This window comes from Symphalangus syndactylus, chromosome 5 (genome assembly GCF_028878055.3).
Source record: "Symphalangus syndactylus isolate Jambi chromosome 5, NHGRI_mSymSyn1-v2.1_pri, whole genome shotgun sequence".
Taxonomy (NCBI): domain Eukaryota; kingdom Metazoa; phylum Chordata; class Mammalia; order Primates; family Hylobatidae; genus Symphalangus; species Symphalangus syndactylus.
This window is the reverse complement of record NC_072427.2, coordinates 88,038,472-88,055,007: the sequence shown is the minus strand read 5'-3', so window position 1 is coordinate 88,055,007 and position 16,536 is coordinate 88,038,472. Positions and strand designations below refer to the sequence as shown.

Here is a 16,536-nt window from a genome sequence, read left to right as displayed (position 1 = left end):
GCAGGGGCTCAGTTGGACCTTTAGCCTCCAACCCCCGTGGTGGAAACAGTTAGGATTGGTGGACGCTGCACCCAGCATCCTGCAAACAGAATTCTGAAGACCGATATCTCATGCAAACAGGATATCAACTTTTGTCAGAAAGATCAAAAAGAGCTTGAGGTTTTTCTTCACAGCCTCAGCCTTGCCTCTCCCCCTCTTGCTTTATCTCCTCATTTCTGTGCGCAGGCGAGCTTCTTGGCCTGCGGGCAGGAAGAGATGGCAGCGGGGGAGACGCAGCTCTACGCCAAGGTCTCCAACAAGCTCAAGGGCCGCAGCAGCCCCTTGCTCCTGGAGCCCCTCCTGGCCATGGGCTTCCCGGTGCACACCGCGTGAGTACTGCCCAGAGACCCTGGGGCCCAGCCAGTGGGGCTGGAGCCAGACCCTGCTGCGGCCTCCGGCATGGAGCTGCAGGGGTGTAGGGTACAGCTTCCTGTCAAAGCAGTGCACCACCTTGCAGGGTGAGACACTGCCTCTTCACAGGGCCCTCTTCTGCTTTTCGTAAATGAGGTGATCTTGACCAAGCTTGTCCAACCCACGTGTGGCCCAGGACAGCTTTGGGTTTAAGCCATCATCCCACCTCAGCCTCCTAAGGCTGCCCTGTTCAATTTGTGTTGGCTGCCCAACACAAATTGGTAAACTTTCTTAAAATATTATGAGGTTTTTTTTTTTTTAGCTCATTAGCTATTATTAGTGTTAGTGTATTTTATGTGTGGCCCAGGGAGGCAAAAGAATACCCCTGATATTCTTGACCTTTTAAAGACCAGCTCTGTTGTTGGCTGATTGGGGGACCCTGAAATTTGTGAAAATCAGAAGCCATGTGTTACTCCGGGTGCCCCGTTTTGGGGGTTTGGAGGAGCTTGGGGCCTGGTCCTAATCTCTTTGTGTGCAGCTCAGTGACTCTGAAGGTGGCATTTCAAGATGTTCAAACTCTAACGTGAAAGGCCCCAAAGCCCGCTGAGTTTCTAACACTGGGACCAACTGTCAGCAGGGCTGTGCTTCCACGCTGCCCGGGGAAAGCCACTTGTCCTCAGGGAGAATCCCTTGAGTGTCTGATAACGAAACAAATGGGTAGGAAACTTCAGACACAGTGTGAGCGCGACCCTGCTGACCCAAGGGAAAGGCCTGCATGTGGAAGAGCTCAGCCTTCAGAGTTACCGCTCTCGGAGAGGGAGGACACCACAGCAACATTGGGTCACAGCTTTCATGGCAAGCCAGTGCCTTAGATCTGACCTATTCATTTTTTCACATGGAAAAATGTATCAGAAACACATTTTAGGTAACTTTGGGTTGGGGAAGGAGCTAAACTTTCCTTCCACACTATAACAAAAGCTTGGCCAAATTGGTTGAAGTAACTTTGAAGCTAGATAAACCCCTTTCTTCTCCCCAAGTCAGGGCTTTGTCATCACTGTTATGTTCAAGCTAAGCCAGGGCCCTTTGAATGGGGAGTGGGGTCAGTCGTGTGCAGGGCGGCCACCAGGCACCGCCCAGGCAGCGCAGACAAGGCAGCTTTTGTCCACTGCTCGCCACCCAGTGCAGGCAGGACACTGGGCCCAGAGAGTGGATTAGTGGCGGAGGTGGGACTCGAACCAGCTCTCCATGCCTTTGAAGGAGTCCACACTGGATTTTACTACTAAACCTGTAGCATGGACTTCTACTCAAAATTCCTTCCAGTTTAAACATTAAGCACATGTTGGAGGAAGAGAAATGTGTGTTAATTTCCCCACACCAGAGCACCTCAAAGTAAGGGCCCTGCACCAAGGCTGCCTCATTCAAACCTCTCCAGGTGGCCACAGCCCCATCGGTGCCCACCCGAATAGCAGCATCCGGCATCACGTGGTGGGTTCCTCATGGACGCCCGCTGTTTCCAGTCAGCATTCCTGATAAATTACCTTAGCTATATTCCATTCTGTTTCATTTGATCCAGTTCTGCCCAATTCAATGCAATGTACCTACGTCCTGGGTTACCGTGATGCATAAGACTCAGCCCTGCGTTCAGGGAGCTCTTGGTCTAGCAGGGGAGAGCCACGGATGCAAAGGGACTGTGTGAGCCGTGACAAGTGCCTGCCTGGGTGCTTTGGAAAGGGCTGTTTCCCAGCAGAGAGGTGTGGGAGGCGAGCCTGGGGATCAGAGTTGCTGATGCTGGGGCGAGGAAAGCGTGTGTTCAAGCCGGGGGCACGTTCCACAAGGTGGGTCCATTTGCTCTAGGCAGTGGGGAGGGGCAGGCCAGGGAGAGGGATTGCAGGAGCGGGCAGAGGTCAGGTCCTCGGCACTGAGACCCCGTGCCAAGGGCTGAAGCGGGTAGCCAGGGAAGGAAAGCGAGGGGGAGGTGCTAGCTGGTCAGCATTGTCCAAAACCATGATGGCAGCACTCAGGGGACAGGCACTGGAACTTCCAGCTGGAAGTTCAGCATCAGGACCTCTTCAGAGCACCTCCCAAAGATCCTGGGTGTGCAAGGCTACACCCTGCCTCTCTGACCCTTTTCCCAAGAATGGGCGACGTGACTCTGTGCCTGTGTCTGCTCTTCTGCAGGCTGAAAGCGTTGGCAGCCACAGGGAGGAAGACGGCGGAAGAGGCCTTGGCCTGGTGAGTGCAGCTGCTCCTGTAGACCCAGGGGCGTTTGGGCTGAATGCCCTGTGCAACTCCCTCCCACCAGGGTTGACGCCAGGAAGAGCCGGGCGCCTCTGGGTGGGATGGGGTCACTACGGAAGTGAAACAAAATAACCTCCCTGCCTACCCATAGTGCACTGAGGGAGGGGCACAGGGCTTTGGTTAACCATGGAAAGAGAAAGAGAGAACTTTGAACAAGGCTTTCTTCACTTACAAACCTGATTCAATCCAATTTGACTGCTAAGAAGAACAGGTTCATGTGCTTTGTTGAGTAAATGGGGAAGACATAATTGTTGTGTTGTGATAAGCACGTAAATGAGGGTAATTGTTAGAATAAAGTAATCAGGTTAAAAATGGTAACATTTGGGTTTTATATTTGTACTGCTGATATTCAACCTATTTGAGTAATTGAAGAGTAGGCTGGGATTTTACACACTTGTGTTTGATTAAGTCCTCCTCAACTGCCTACTGCGATGGATAAGATTGACATAGACAGGAGGATGTTTGTGTTTATTGATGGAAAGATTCGAGACATAATTGACATCTTTGCTGATAGAAACTAGTGGCCATCATGCTCTCAGGCTGCCTCTGAGGGGAAGGGAGTTTACTGGAGGTCATGAAGCCCTCTAAGGGCACCAGGTGTGTAGGTCGGGTGAGGGCTCTGATTCCAGGTGACCTCACCAGGTATCAGCTGCGTGAGTGATTCTGCAAGCCACCCAGTGCCATGGGCCTGTTCTCTACTCTGGGGATGGAGAGGAGGGCCACCGTTTCTCTAAAACCCTCTCCCACCTGGATGTGCTGTGGGGAGTCCTTCATCCTCTGCCCTGAGATAGCCACAGGGAAAATCAAACAACAAAAACCAGGTCCCGGGAGGCTGGAGTGCCCTCCCCAAAGCAGGAGGGCAGATACTGATCCTGGGTCTCTGAACATGCAGTGTTCCCAATGGGATGCCCCCTCCTCCTCCAGAAAGTATAGGCCACGGGCAAAATGGGCAACCCCTTCACAGACTCCACTAAAGCCAGTTGCCAATTTTGGATCAGAAACAAGCCCACTGCTGTGAGGGGCATGGCCGGCACCTGCCCATTGCAACCCGGTCAATAAGACTAGGAACCCCATCAAAAAACAGGGAGGCAATGGGGTCCCCTAGACTCAGTCAAGAGCACCCCAACCTCTCACTAGTAACCAGGGAGGTGGTGCAAATTAAGATATCATTAGAGCAAACAAGGGAACTCCAAGTGTTGATGAGGGTGAGGGAAGTGGGGGCCTCACACGTCACTGGTGTCACTGAAGAAGGCAGTGCTGGGTATCTGCCAACCTTGGCAATGTGCACAGCCCCCCAGCCTCTGTCGTGCATCTAAGCAGATTCCCTGGAGAAATGCAAGAGCCTAAAGAGACGTGTACAAAGATCTTGATTACAGGGTTATGAAATGGTTTTAAAATAAAATAATTTAGATGTTCATCAATGCGGGAATGAACAAGTGCAACACTGCATATGTATACGATGAATTATTACACAGCCTTTAACAAATTCGCGCTGACAAACTTCACTAGACATGTGTGTATCAACAGGGATTAATTGAAAAGACATGGTAGAGGAAAAATGCCAGTGGTAGAATAATTTGAATAACAGCTTATGATTTATGAAAAACAAGTGCTATCTCTAAGTCCATTACTTAAATTTCTGGGAGAAGACAAAGCAGCTTCACCCTCTGGGTGAACCCTGGAAAGGGGGAGGGTGGGAACCACGATGGAGAGGAGAGGTAACTTCCTCTGTGATTTTTATTGAAGAGAATATGGTCTTGCATAAGTTCTGTTTCCTCTAGTGATTGAATACTACTTTCTAAATTGAAAATTATATCACAGGCACTTTGCTGAGTAATTAGAAATTCTTCCAAACCATGATTTCTAATGAATGCACGATAAATAGATTTGCTATCAGTTATGGAGTTTTTCTTCTTTCTTCTAAATAACCCTAAATAACCTTGTAACTTTCTTCTAAATAACTTTCTTCTAAATAACCCTAAATAAATGTTTCACAGGTAAAGTTTTGCCTATACAGTACTTTGTGCTCTTTCCTCGGGAGAAATTTCTGGAAGTAGAATTATTAGTTCAAAGAGTGCGGGCATTTTAAGACTCTCGATACCTATTGGCAAATTGCTTCACGTAAAAGTTGAAAGGTCTGTCCTTAAGTCCTGCTGCACCTTTCACACATTAAGCAGAACTTTTATCCTTTTTAGTAAAAAAATCTTTGTGAACTTGACAGATGAGAAAAATGCTGCCTCGGAGCTATTTTATTTCCATTTTTATTGTTAGTGACAATGAACTCCTATGTTGGGTCATACATCGTTTTTCCTTTAATTTAAAATAACTGTCTGCCTGAAATCCCAGCCACTCAGGAGGCTGAGGCAGAAAAATCACTTGAACCTGAGAGGTGGAGGTTGCAGTGAGCTGAGATTGTGCCACTGCACTCCAGCCTGGGCGACAGAGCAAGACTCCATCTCAAAAACAAAATAAAATAAGATAAAATAACTGAATCTAAAGAAACGCAATAGCTACCTAAATTTTGTCTAGGTTTTTGGTTTTGGTTTTTATATGTAATTTGAAGTTTGAGGTAAAATACGAATGTGAGGTTTTTCCACAAAATTTTCCCACACCATCAAGGAGATGCTGGGCCCACAGATCATTTGAAGACCAGGTTTTAGGTCTTGCTGTCAACTTTCTTTCATTTTTTCCACCTTGGACTTTGGAATCAGACTAAGGTGGGTCTGAGAGCAGGACAGACACTAACCAGGTCTGTGCCACACACAGCTCTGCTGCTATGCCTCCCACCGGTAGGATGGCTGTGAGATTAATTTATGTCATGAGCATATATGATGTGTTCAGTGTGCCCTATAATTCTGCATTGCTATCATTGTCATTCTGTTGTGTGTCCTCAAAGGGGAAAACTCTTTTTGTTGTGACAGTGGGTGAAGCTGGTTTGCTCTCTGTTGCAGGCTGCACGATCATTGCAATGACCCTTCCCTAGACGACCCCATCCCCCAGGAGTATGCCCTTTTCCTCTGTCCAACGGGGCCTCTGCTGGAAAAACTTCAGGAGTTCTGGAGAGAGAGCAAGCGCCAGTGTGCAAAGAACAGAGCCCATGAAGTCTTCCCACACGTGACACTCTGTGACTTCTTCACGGTGAGTCAACCCAGTGTGCCTTCAATGCTCACGGCAGCTGGAGGCATTTTTCTGTGCTAACTAGGACATGATGGGACAAAGTTGACTTATTTAAATGGGATGGTCCAGAACTGCATCATTAGCTGGCACCTTCATATGAGCTGTCCTTTATTTTCCTCTTTGCCTTCATCTGGTCAACTCCTATTCATCCTTCAGAACCCAACTCATTTATCCTCTCCCCTTTTTGAGTCTTCTCCAGCTCCCTAGGCAAAAGGAGTTGCTGCCCATTTTCTTGTTCACGTGTCTAGTGGCACTTTGTATCATATGGGCCATGTGTCTGGTGCAGCACCGCATCCCTCACCAGACCGAGTCCCTCAAGGGAAGGCAGATGCCTCATTCATCTTTGCACCCCCAGAAACTAGCACAGCCCCTAAAACAGAGTTTGCGCTTCCAAAATGTGTGGTGAGTCAACTCAAGGATGGGTGATTGTTGGCTACCCCCAAATGCAGAACTTTTCCCTGTCTCAGGGACCAGCCGTCTGATTCAGAAAAAAATGGCCCAGTGGGTAGCTCCACAGCTGCACACAATGGCCCAGCGGGCAGCTCTACAGGGGCACCGGGAAGACAAGAAGGATGTGGGAGCTGCTCAGGAGAAAAGAAGGAGAAGGGAGGGACAGACAGCCACTGCCGTCCTCAGCTCCGCTAGAGGGGCTTGAGGAAGGGCACACCCACTTCCGCTACCGCGGCCTGGCCCCAACTCTGCTGTTGGCAAACTGATTTGTTCCACCCATTTCAAGGAATTCCATCAGGGCCCAAGGAACCCTCCATTCCAACACCAGGCCCCTCGGTGCTGGATGGAAAGGAGGAATGCAAATCTCTGAAGGGAAAAGATTTCTGGAAGATGTCCCAGGAGAAGCAGCACCTTCCAAAGCCTCCAACCACCACCCCGGGTTGCCCGAGACTTGCAGGGATCCCCAGAGCACAGAACTAAGACTGGGAAAGCCCCAGAAAAACCGAGAGAGTTTCACCCTACATCGACATCAATGGCACTTGTGACAAGCTGACTCCCTTCTGGCTCACCCTCTGGAGCTAACGGGGAAAGGCAAGGCAGCCCAAGCCATGTGACACAGCTCAGAAATCAGAGTAGGCCTTGGCCCCCCGCTCTTTCCCCAGCCCACTGAGGTGCAAGCACACACACACACAGATAGACACAGAGACACACACATAGCTCACACACATAGACACACACAGATTGACACAGAGACACACACATAGCTCACACACAGACACACACAGATTGACACAGAGACTGACACATGCACACAGATACACACACATACATGCATAGACATACACAGATATAGACACACAGACACACACAGATAGACACAGAGATGTACACATGGCACACACAGATATACACACATACATGCATACAGACACACACAGACACACAGATACACACAGACACACACATATATACATGCATACATGGATACAGACATACACAGACACACACAGATAGACACATACACACATACATGTACATAGGTACACATGCACACAGATACACACAGATATACACACACAGGAATACACAGATACATGCACATAGACACACACAGACACACACAGAGACACACATTAGATACACACACATGCACAGACATGCACATACATGCACATACATAGACCATGCACACACACAGACACACACATAAGCACCACATACACACATATGCACAGATACACACATGCATACACACACACATATAGACATACACAGACACACAGACACACGTCGACATACGTAGACACACACACATAAGCACCACATACACACATATGCACACAGATACACGCATGCATACACACAGACACACATATAGACATACACAGACACACAGACACACATAGACATACGCAGACACACACACATAAGCACCACATACACACATATGCACACAGATACACGCATGCATACACACAGACACACACGTAGGCATACACAGACACACAGACACAGACATACGCATATGCAGACACACACACAGACACACACACATGTAGACATATGCAGACACACACACACTCACACACCTCCCTCTGTCATTAGCTCCTCCCAGTCCCCCACCCCAGGTCTGGCCTGGCCGTGGTTACTGGAGCTCCCCTCGCAGGCAGAAGAGCATAACAGAGACTCACTGTGTACCTTTGATGCTGTAAAATGAAAACACTAATCTTCTGAAGTGTGATATTGATCACGGCTACATTTATAACATTACTATTCTTGAAAATTACATATCTGAGGCCAAGAAACACAATGTGAGATGGATTCAGGAATGGACATGAGTTCACTGGATGGTTTTGTGTTGAGTGCCGTTGAGGGCTGCAGAGAAAACAGACAGGGAGGAATGTCAGGCCAGCCTGTCCACAGGGAGATGGAAGCTGCATTAAACACTGTGATCTGGCTTCATACTTGGGCTTGTAAGAAGCACTGTGGGAAATTCCGAGGGCAGCCCGGTCCTGGGAAGAGAAGGGATCAGGCCATCTCCCGCCAGGAGGATGTGGTGTCTGGGTTTCCCCTGTGGTCCGATGTGGCCAATGACACTGGGAAGGTCTTCAAGCCCAGGAAGCAGCCTGCCCGGGGCGGTAGGCAACACCAAGCCACCAAGCCCAGATGTCAGGAGAGGCTGCGTCTGGCTGGAGGATGGGGGTGGGAGCCCCATGGGCAAGGCTGTCGGGCCAGCACCTGTCGGGCTCCGTGGGCCTGAGGGATTCTCCAGGTGACAGAGAGCCTGCGGCCTCACGGGTGGGAGCTGCATCAGAAAGAGGGTCCTGCAGCCACTCAGGGGGCATCAGAGAGGCTGGGCCAGGGGCTGTGCAGGCTCAGGTCCTCCAGGGAGCACACCCCAAGGCAGAATTCTCAGTGCAGGAGACACTCAGGGGAGAGACTGCTGGTGAAGGCAAAAGAGGAGGAGAGGGTTGGAGGCAGGCAGAGCCTCAGTGCCTTAGAGGAGTCCCCTGTGGAACCCCACTCAGGGCTCAGCCGTGGACAAGAGGGCGGCCCCGCAGCTGGAAGTGCAGCTGAGTCCCCCTCACTGCAGGCTCTGAGCAGTGCCTGGGCAGCCTTGGAGTCTGCTAGAAACCTCCAGAAGCCAAATCATGCAAACCTGAGCAAAGCAGTGGGCCATGGGACTGAAGAAAGGGCCTGGCAGGTGATGAGCACGTGCCATGGAGGGAGGGGATGCAGTTCAAGGACCAGAGCATTTCCAACCTGGGCACCTAAAGGAGACTCCATCCTGCAAAGAAACTTCCCTGAAATATTTGAAAAAACTGAAGTCCAGGTATAGAACAAATCCATAACCCCAGGCAAACAGGGACGCGATAAATTATGTTACAGTGCTTTGAACAGAAAAGAGTCTCACTTTAATTGCTGCCTGATTGTTATTAATTAAATTAATAGATGACTTCTGATGAGAGGTGTGGAAACACAGGCTCTGTCTCTGTCCCCTTAGTGTGAAGACCAGAAGGTGGAGTGCCTGTACGAGGCGCTGAAGAGAGCTGGAGACAGGCTCCTGAGCTCCTTCCCCACAGCCGTGCCCCTGGCTCTCCACTCCTCTGTCAGCTACCTCGGCTTCTTCGTCAATGGCAGCCCCGCAGACGTCATCCGGGAATTCGCCATGACCTTCGCCACGGAAGCATCTCTCTTAGCAGGTGGGCAGCCCTGGCCGGTTGCAAACACAGGGCCAGATTCACAGTGAGTGAGCCCTCTGTGGCAGGGACTAGCCCCCGGCACATGGATGCAGTGGGTGGGTTCCAGGAGCAGAGCCCAACAGCAATGGTGGGATGGCTGGGTGGGCTTTCTTCCTGGCTCAGTGGCTGCACCTGCCCTCACCCAGGCACTTCCGTTTCCCACTTCTGGCTTTTCAGCCAGGTGCCTGGACATGGCCTTAACCTGAGGCTGAACAATTTAACTTGATCCCCCTTCGTGAGCCACTACATCCTTCAACAATGTAAAAGCTGTTAGAAAGCTTCCGGACCAGCTTTGGTCTTCTCTTTAGGCAGGAATAGCCTTACGTTCTCATTATGTGGTTTTCAAAATGCTTAGCTATATGCCAACAGCCTGGGAAAGTGCCCCAGAAGGGTGTGGAAAGCATCAAGCCTGAGTGGGTGGCCGTGATGGGGTTGGAGGCTGGTGCACACAGGGAGTCAGGGCCTCCCCACCCCGGCCTTGAGTGGGAGACACACAAGTCCTACGTGACTTATTTCTGTATTTTCAGTATGAGCTTAGTGCCCTCTCCTTGGCCTCTCTGGGGAAAGATTATTTAGACTCATATTGAGAATCATCAAAATTCCCTTCTCCCCAAACACCAGCCCTGGTCTGGAGACCAAGGCTGCCACTGGGGTTTAGTGGAAAGGATTGTGGACTTGACGTCAGAAGATGTGATTTTTTTCCGTGTCCCTGATGAGTGGCGTGACCTTAACCAAGTCATGTCCACTCTCTCTGTCTCTTTTTCTTTCTCTACAAAACAATGAGGGCTCTCACTCTTCAAGAACAATGTTGCCTGAGTCTGTGGCCCATCCCGCCATAGTTCCCAGGACACAGAAGGCACTCGGTATTGCCGTGATTTGCCGACTCTAAAATCTGAGGAGGCTGCGGTGCCTTGGTGGGAGGGCTCTCCACTTTCTCTCTCTGGGAGTGTGTCTGTCTCTGTGCTCAGACGTGTATGAAACACAGATCCCGGCCTGTAAATCCATCCGTGAATCCTGGGCTTCCACTTGGATGGCAGCTTGTGAGTCTGGAGATCGAATCTGCTGGATAATTAGAAAGTCGCCCCCGGTCTTTGTGGATTAGTCAACTCACTCCCAGGGAGAGCGCAGCCCTGCCAACACCTTGATTTTGAAACTCTAGTCTCCAGAAATGGGAGAGAATAAATTTCTGTTGTTTGAAATCAATCTAGTCCCCTAACCAGGCTTGTGGAGCTCGGACCTGAACCCAGCTCTGTCCTGCTCCATGCAGCCTGGGTTCATGCTGGGCAGTGCCACTTCCTGTGGGAGCCAGCGTTGACCTCACATCCACGCCCTGACCCTGAGCAGGCTGTGTCCTGCCCTTCCATGGCCCATGCTCTCAGCCTGACACCGAGGGGGTGGAGGGGCCTCTCTCAGTGATGAGTGACCAGTCACTGCTCTGAAGTGGCTGAGGTCCCTCTTGGGGCAAATGCATGAGGTCCCCTGCCCGCATTGGCCCTCCCCAGTGAAACGTGCCCATAGGCACAGGTCTGCAGAGAGAAGGAAACGCAAGGGCCCGTTCAGAAGTCGGTGTGACTCACTCTGACGTCAGCAACCTGCAGTGGGTCTTTCCCAGGCCACACTCACTCACGTGGCAAGGCGGTCCTCCCCGACTGCTAAAAACAAAAGTCAGAAAAGGAATTTCCCCACCACCTACATGCTCACGCCGCTCTGGGCTGCGCAGCCTCAGCGCCCCGGCTTTCCTAGAGACCGTGGGAGCTTCCCATTTGCCTCTAAAGGCTCACCTCTCACGTGGGAGACAGCAGTGGGCCCCAACTTCGGGGCTCCAGGGAAAGGTTTGCATCACCCTTGACCTTTTTTAGGGGGTGAGCAGATCCTGTTTGTAAGTGCCTTGCCGTGGAGTGGGGGCAGGGGACCTCTGTGCACCAACACAGCGTCTCTAGCAGGAAACTTTAGGTTAGGAGGCTGATTTCCCACTGCAGCCTTGGCGAGCAGGTGCTGCCATCCTCCAGCAAATGCTGCTGAAGCAGAAATTGGGCCAGGCCCAGAGGCTCGGTCAAGGTCACCCTGCAAAAGGAGGCATAGTGCAGCCTAAAACTAGGTCTATCCAAACACCAAAGTTTGTGTTGTTCCCATCAAGACACAGACCGCCTCCCTAGGACATAAAATACTTTGTGGCTCAACTGAAATCAGATCCTGGCTGCTTCAGTGATGCCAGCTGCTCTGCTCACTGACCCAAGAGCCCCTTGCAGGACCAGGGAGGGCTAGGGCCACAGGGGCAGAGGACACCCAAAAAGACCTGAGGCTCAGCCACTCCCAGGACTTCCTGCTTCACCAAAACAAGGTGAACCTTAAAGACACTGTGTGTTTTATAGTTTTGTTGCCTAAAGAGTTTTCTTCTTGAAACTCTACAATTAAACAAAAAGCCATTGAACTGGAGCTCGGGCCTGCAAGTCCAGGCCACTGGGTAACGTGCACCCCCCGGGGAATGGAGCAGCTGTTTTACTCTGTGCATCTGAATCGTGCATTCGGGCAGCTAGCCTGCAAACTGATAGGCCCCCAAGACCCTGAACCCACATCTCCATATCCTCCTCTTTTCTACTTCCTGGAAAAATCTGCAGGGATCCAGCCATCTCCTTTATGATGTGAGTTCTGAGCGGGCCAAACGAGCTCTGAGTTCTGAGAGCCCTTGCCTTGTTGAGGAAGCACGGAGGTCGGAGGAAGGAAGCATTTAGGTAACGGTGCCCTGGCACCCTCTGTGTTTCCCTGATTTCACAGACTGCTCTGTGAAGCCTTGCACCAAGCAGCTGCATCTGACCTTGGCCCACAAGTTCTACCCCCACCACCAGAGGGCGCTGGAGCAGCTGGCCAGAGCCATCCCCCTGGGCCACAGCTGCCAGTGGACCGCAGCGCTCTACTCCCGGGACATGCGCTTTGTGCACTACCAGGTGAGAGAGCCGAGCAGGGGCTCACAAGAAGCAGATGAATGGGCCGGGCGCGGTGGCTCACGCCTGTAATCCCAGCACTTTGGGAGGCCGAGGCGGGTGGATCACGAGGTCAGGAGATCGAGACCATCCTGACTAACATGGTGAAACCCCATCTCTACTAAAAATACAAAAAATTAGCCGGGCGCGGTGGCGGGCACCTGTAGTCCCAGCTACTCAGGAGGCTGAGGCAGGAGAATGGCGTGAACCCGGGATATGGAGGTTGCAGTGAGCCGAGATCGCGCCACCGCACTCCAGCCTGGGCGACAGAGCAAGATGTCTCAAAAAAAGAAGCAGATGAATGAACCGCCACTCACCTGACAGCACGTACCCCCTGGAGCCCTCCAAGGGAGACATGTTAGTAGCAAGGAAAATGTCTATTGCTTCTCTAAAGCCATTCTCTTTCTTGGGCAATTTATAACCAGCATTCTTTTATATGTGAGTTAGCGATGCACAGACATTTCAAAACAAAATAGAGGCATTTCCAATATTAGAAAAGGAAGCCGAGTGAGGTGGCTCACGCCTAAAATCCCAGCACTTTGGGAGGCCGAGGCAGGTGGATCACTTGAGGTCAGGTGTTCGAGACCAGCCTGGGCAACAGGGAAAAACCCTGTCTCTACTAAAAATACAAAAAATTAGCTGGGCGTGATGGCACGAACCTGTAATCCCAGCTACTCGGGAGGCTGAGGCAGGAGAATCACTTGAACCTGGGAGGTGGAGGTTGCAGTGAGTGGAGATCGTGCCATTACACTCCAGCCTGGGCAACAGAGCGAGACTGGCAAAAAAAAAAAAAAAAAAAAAAGACAGAAAGGAAAGGATATTGTAAAGATCTATGAATACATGTTTTGCTTATTAATTCTTTTTTATTTATTTATTTTTTAAATGTAGGGCCCATGCTAATCTTCTCTATATTGTTCCAATTTTAGTTATATGTGCTGCCAAAGTGAGCACAATTCACTTTAAAGAATGATTTGAGTGAAACCTCATTCTGGGACTTCCTGCCCATGAATTGATGGGTTTAGAAACGAAGTGTGTGATGCTCCTTTCAGACCCAGAGAGCATGTGTGAATGAATCCACCATGTTCTGTATCATATGAGAAGGTGTCAATAACCTCACACCGAGGAAGGCGGATGTGAAAGTCTGCTTATGCCTTCAGATCTTTTGTAGACAAAAAAAGTACCTAGATGGATGGATGATGGATAGATCCCAAAATGTATTTCTTTTTTTTTTTTTTTTGAGAGGGAGTCTCACCCTGTCGCCCAGGGTGAAGTGCAGTGGAGCGATCTGGGCTCACTGCAACCTCCGCCTCCCGGGTTCAAGTGATTCTCCTGCCTCAGCTTCCCAAGTAGCTGGGACTACAGGCAACCGCCACCATGCCCGGCTAATTTTTGTATTTTTTGTAGAAATGGGGTTTCACCGTATTGGCCAGGCTGGTCTCAAACTCCTGACCCTGTGAGCCACCCACCTCGGCCTTCCAAAGTGCTGGGATTACAGGCATGAGCCACTGCGCCTGGCCCCAAAATGTATTTCCAAATCTATCCAAATAATTCTATGCTGAGTTTTGTTATATTCTATGCTATATATTGCCAGACAAAGCTTTGGATGGTGTCTTGGAGACACAGAATACATTGGAGGTGCAGAAAGCAGGAGGTGGCAGGTGATAGGCCTCCTATTGCTGCCATTTTCCAATGTAAATCTTTGCTTGAGACATGAAACCCCTTGCCTCTTTTCTAGACCCTGAGAGCCCTATTCCAGTACAAACCCCAGAACGTGGATGAGCTGACACTAAGTCCTGGTGACTACATCTTTGTGGACCCCACGCAGCAGGACGAAGCCAGCGAGGGCTGGGTGATTGGGATCTCACAGCGGACGGGCTGCCAGGGCTTCCTGCCAGAAAACTACACGGATCGAGCCAGCGAGTCTGACACGTGGGTTAAGCACAGGTGAGTGTTCCTCTGGCTGCAGCCCTGTCATCTCTCTCTGTGTTACTGTGTGAGAGTGCCCACCTGCAAATAGTGTGCTTCTAGGCCATTCCATTATTGGTAAAATTGCATTCTCTATGCTGGCAAAATTATTCCTGCAGGTATATAGTAAACATCTTGGTTCATCCATGGTTTTCTGACGATAACATTCAAAAAAGAATGAATTACTCTGCATTAGAGTAATTTGAGATGGTAATCCCCAAATTATTGCAAAATACTACTTCCTTATCACAAACATAATAAATTATACTCAGAGGTCCTGAGCTTGGATTTATTTATTCTTCTGCTCCATGTATGAACTGTAAAGTCCTAGGGCGTATTATTAGTTTTCTATGACTGTGTAATAAATTACCACTAAAACAAAGTGCAATTATTATCTTATTGTATTTATGGGTTGAGAGTCAGAGTCCAGCTCCACTGGGTCCTCAGCTCGGGGTCTCAAGGCTGTAATCAAGGTGCCTGCCAGGGCTGGGCTCCCCGCTGAGGCTTCGCGCCCTCGCCTGAGCATACACAGTTGTTGGTGGAAGTGATTTCCTTGAAGCTGTAGGGCTCCTGGTGAGTTGCTTCTTCATCAGCTGAAGAATCTCTTAATTTTAGCACCTTTAGCATCATCTGGTGAGGCTAAGGGTTTTCAGAATCATTGGATACTGGTTCTTTTTTGTTCAGTGTTCTTCCCTCAATTTATCTCTTTCCTCTCCTGCTTCACTATAAATGACATGAAGAAACCAGGTGATACACTTGACACTTTGTTTGGAAACAGCCTTAGCTATGTGACCAACATCATCACTTACAAGTCCTGCTCTCCATGGACAATTTCATTAAACTCTCTGGCACACATGGGAAGGATCCTCCTTGCTCCGATTTCCTGGAACACATGTCGCATTCCTTTCTGAGTTCTCCCCAGAGGATTCACCTTTAGCATCCCTATTTCCGCTAGCAATCTGTTCATGGTGATTTGGGCTTTCTCTGCCGTGCTACTCAAAAGTCTGTTACCCTCTACTCACTGCCAAGTCCCAAAGTTGTTTCCACATTTTAAGTTCAGAAGTTTTCCAACTTACAATGGTTCGGCTTAGGATTTCATAATGGTACGAAAGTGATATGAGTTCAATAGAAACTGTGCTTCAAGTGCCCATACAGTCATTCTGTGCTACACTTTCAGTCCAACATTTAACAAATTACATGGGATACTCAACACTTGATTATAAAATTGGCTTTGTGTTAGATTATTCCGCCCTATCATAGGCTACTGTAAGTGTTCTGAGCGTGTTTAAGGTAAGCTAGGCCAAGCTGCGATGTTCAGTAGGTTAAGCTGTGCATTAAACGCATTTTCAATGTATGATGGGTTTGTTGGAACGTAACCCCATCTGAAGTTGAAGAGCATCCCCTGTTTGTTAGAACAGCACCCCATTCCTGATACCAAATTTAGTAAAAGTTTAACCAGAGATGCAGAACCAGCCACTTTCATACAATATATAATACATACAAATATATGTACAGTTGTCCCTTGCAATCTGCAAGGGAGTGGTTCCAGGACCCCCAGAGATACGCAAATCCTCATGTTTTCAAGTCCCCGATATAAAATGCTGTAGTATTTACATGCAACTTATGCACCTCACCCTGTATCCTTTAAATCATCTCTAGATTACTTGTGATATGTAATACAATATAAATACTATGCAAATAGTTGTTATACAGTATTGTTTTTTGTTTGTATTTTTTTACATTGTATTGCTATTTTTTATCGATTAATTTTTTGAATATTTTTGGCCTGCAGTTGGTTGAATCCACAAATGCAGAACCTCCAGATACAAAGGGCTGACTGTACATACATAATATTTTATATTATATACACATGTATCACACACATATATATATGGAAAGGTATATATGTATAGACACATCTATATTGATTTACTACAATGAATTGCCTTATGGAATTACTGGGGCTAGCTAAGCAAGGGTAGAGAGGCAGGAAGGGAGGGTCCTACTCAGGCTGAAAACCCATGGGCAAGCTG

At 49.2% G+C, this 16,536-nt stretch overlaps 1 protein-coding gene and 1 pseudogene across 4 annotated transcripts in view; one reads left to right on the top strand and one right to left on the bottom strand.

Moving 5' to 3' along the window:
- The first annotated feature begins 211 nt into the window (after positions 1–211).
- UBASH3A (ubiquitin associated and SH3 domain containing A) overlaps positions 212–16,536 on the top strand; it is a 40,209-nt gene continuing 23,884 nt past the window's right edge. For 2 of the 4 annotated variants that reach the window (XM_055279786.2, XM_055279785.2), the window contains exons 1-6: positions 212–368; positions 2,569–2,622; positions 5,640–5,826; positions 9,320–9,518; positions 12,333–12,502; positions 14,274–14,482. In XM_055279786.2, the coding sequence (XP_055135761.1) occupies positions 256–368; positions 2,569–2,622; positions 5,640–5,826; positions 9,320–9,518; positions 12,333–12,502; positions 14,274–14,482 (932 nt within the window). In that variant the 5' untranslated portion in view covers positions 212–255. Of the gene's footprint in view, positions 369–2,568; positions 2,623–5,639; positions 5,827–8,410; positions 9,149–9,319; positions 9,519–12,332; positions 12,503–14,273; positions 14,483–16,536 lie in introns of those variants that run through there. The other 2 variants (XM_063639256.1, XM_063639255.1) reach the window with 2 other exon arrangements.
- Positions 13,393–13,489, bottom strand: LOC129483645 (uncharacterized; annotated as a pseudogene).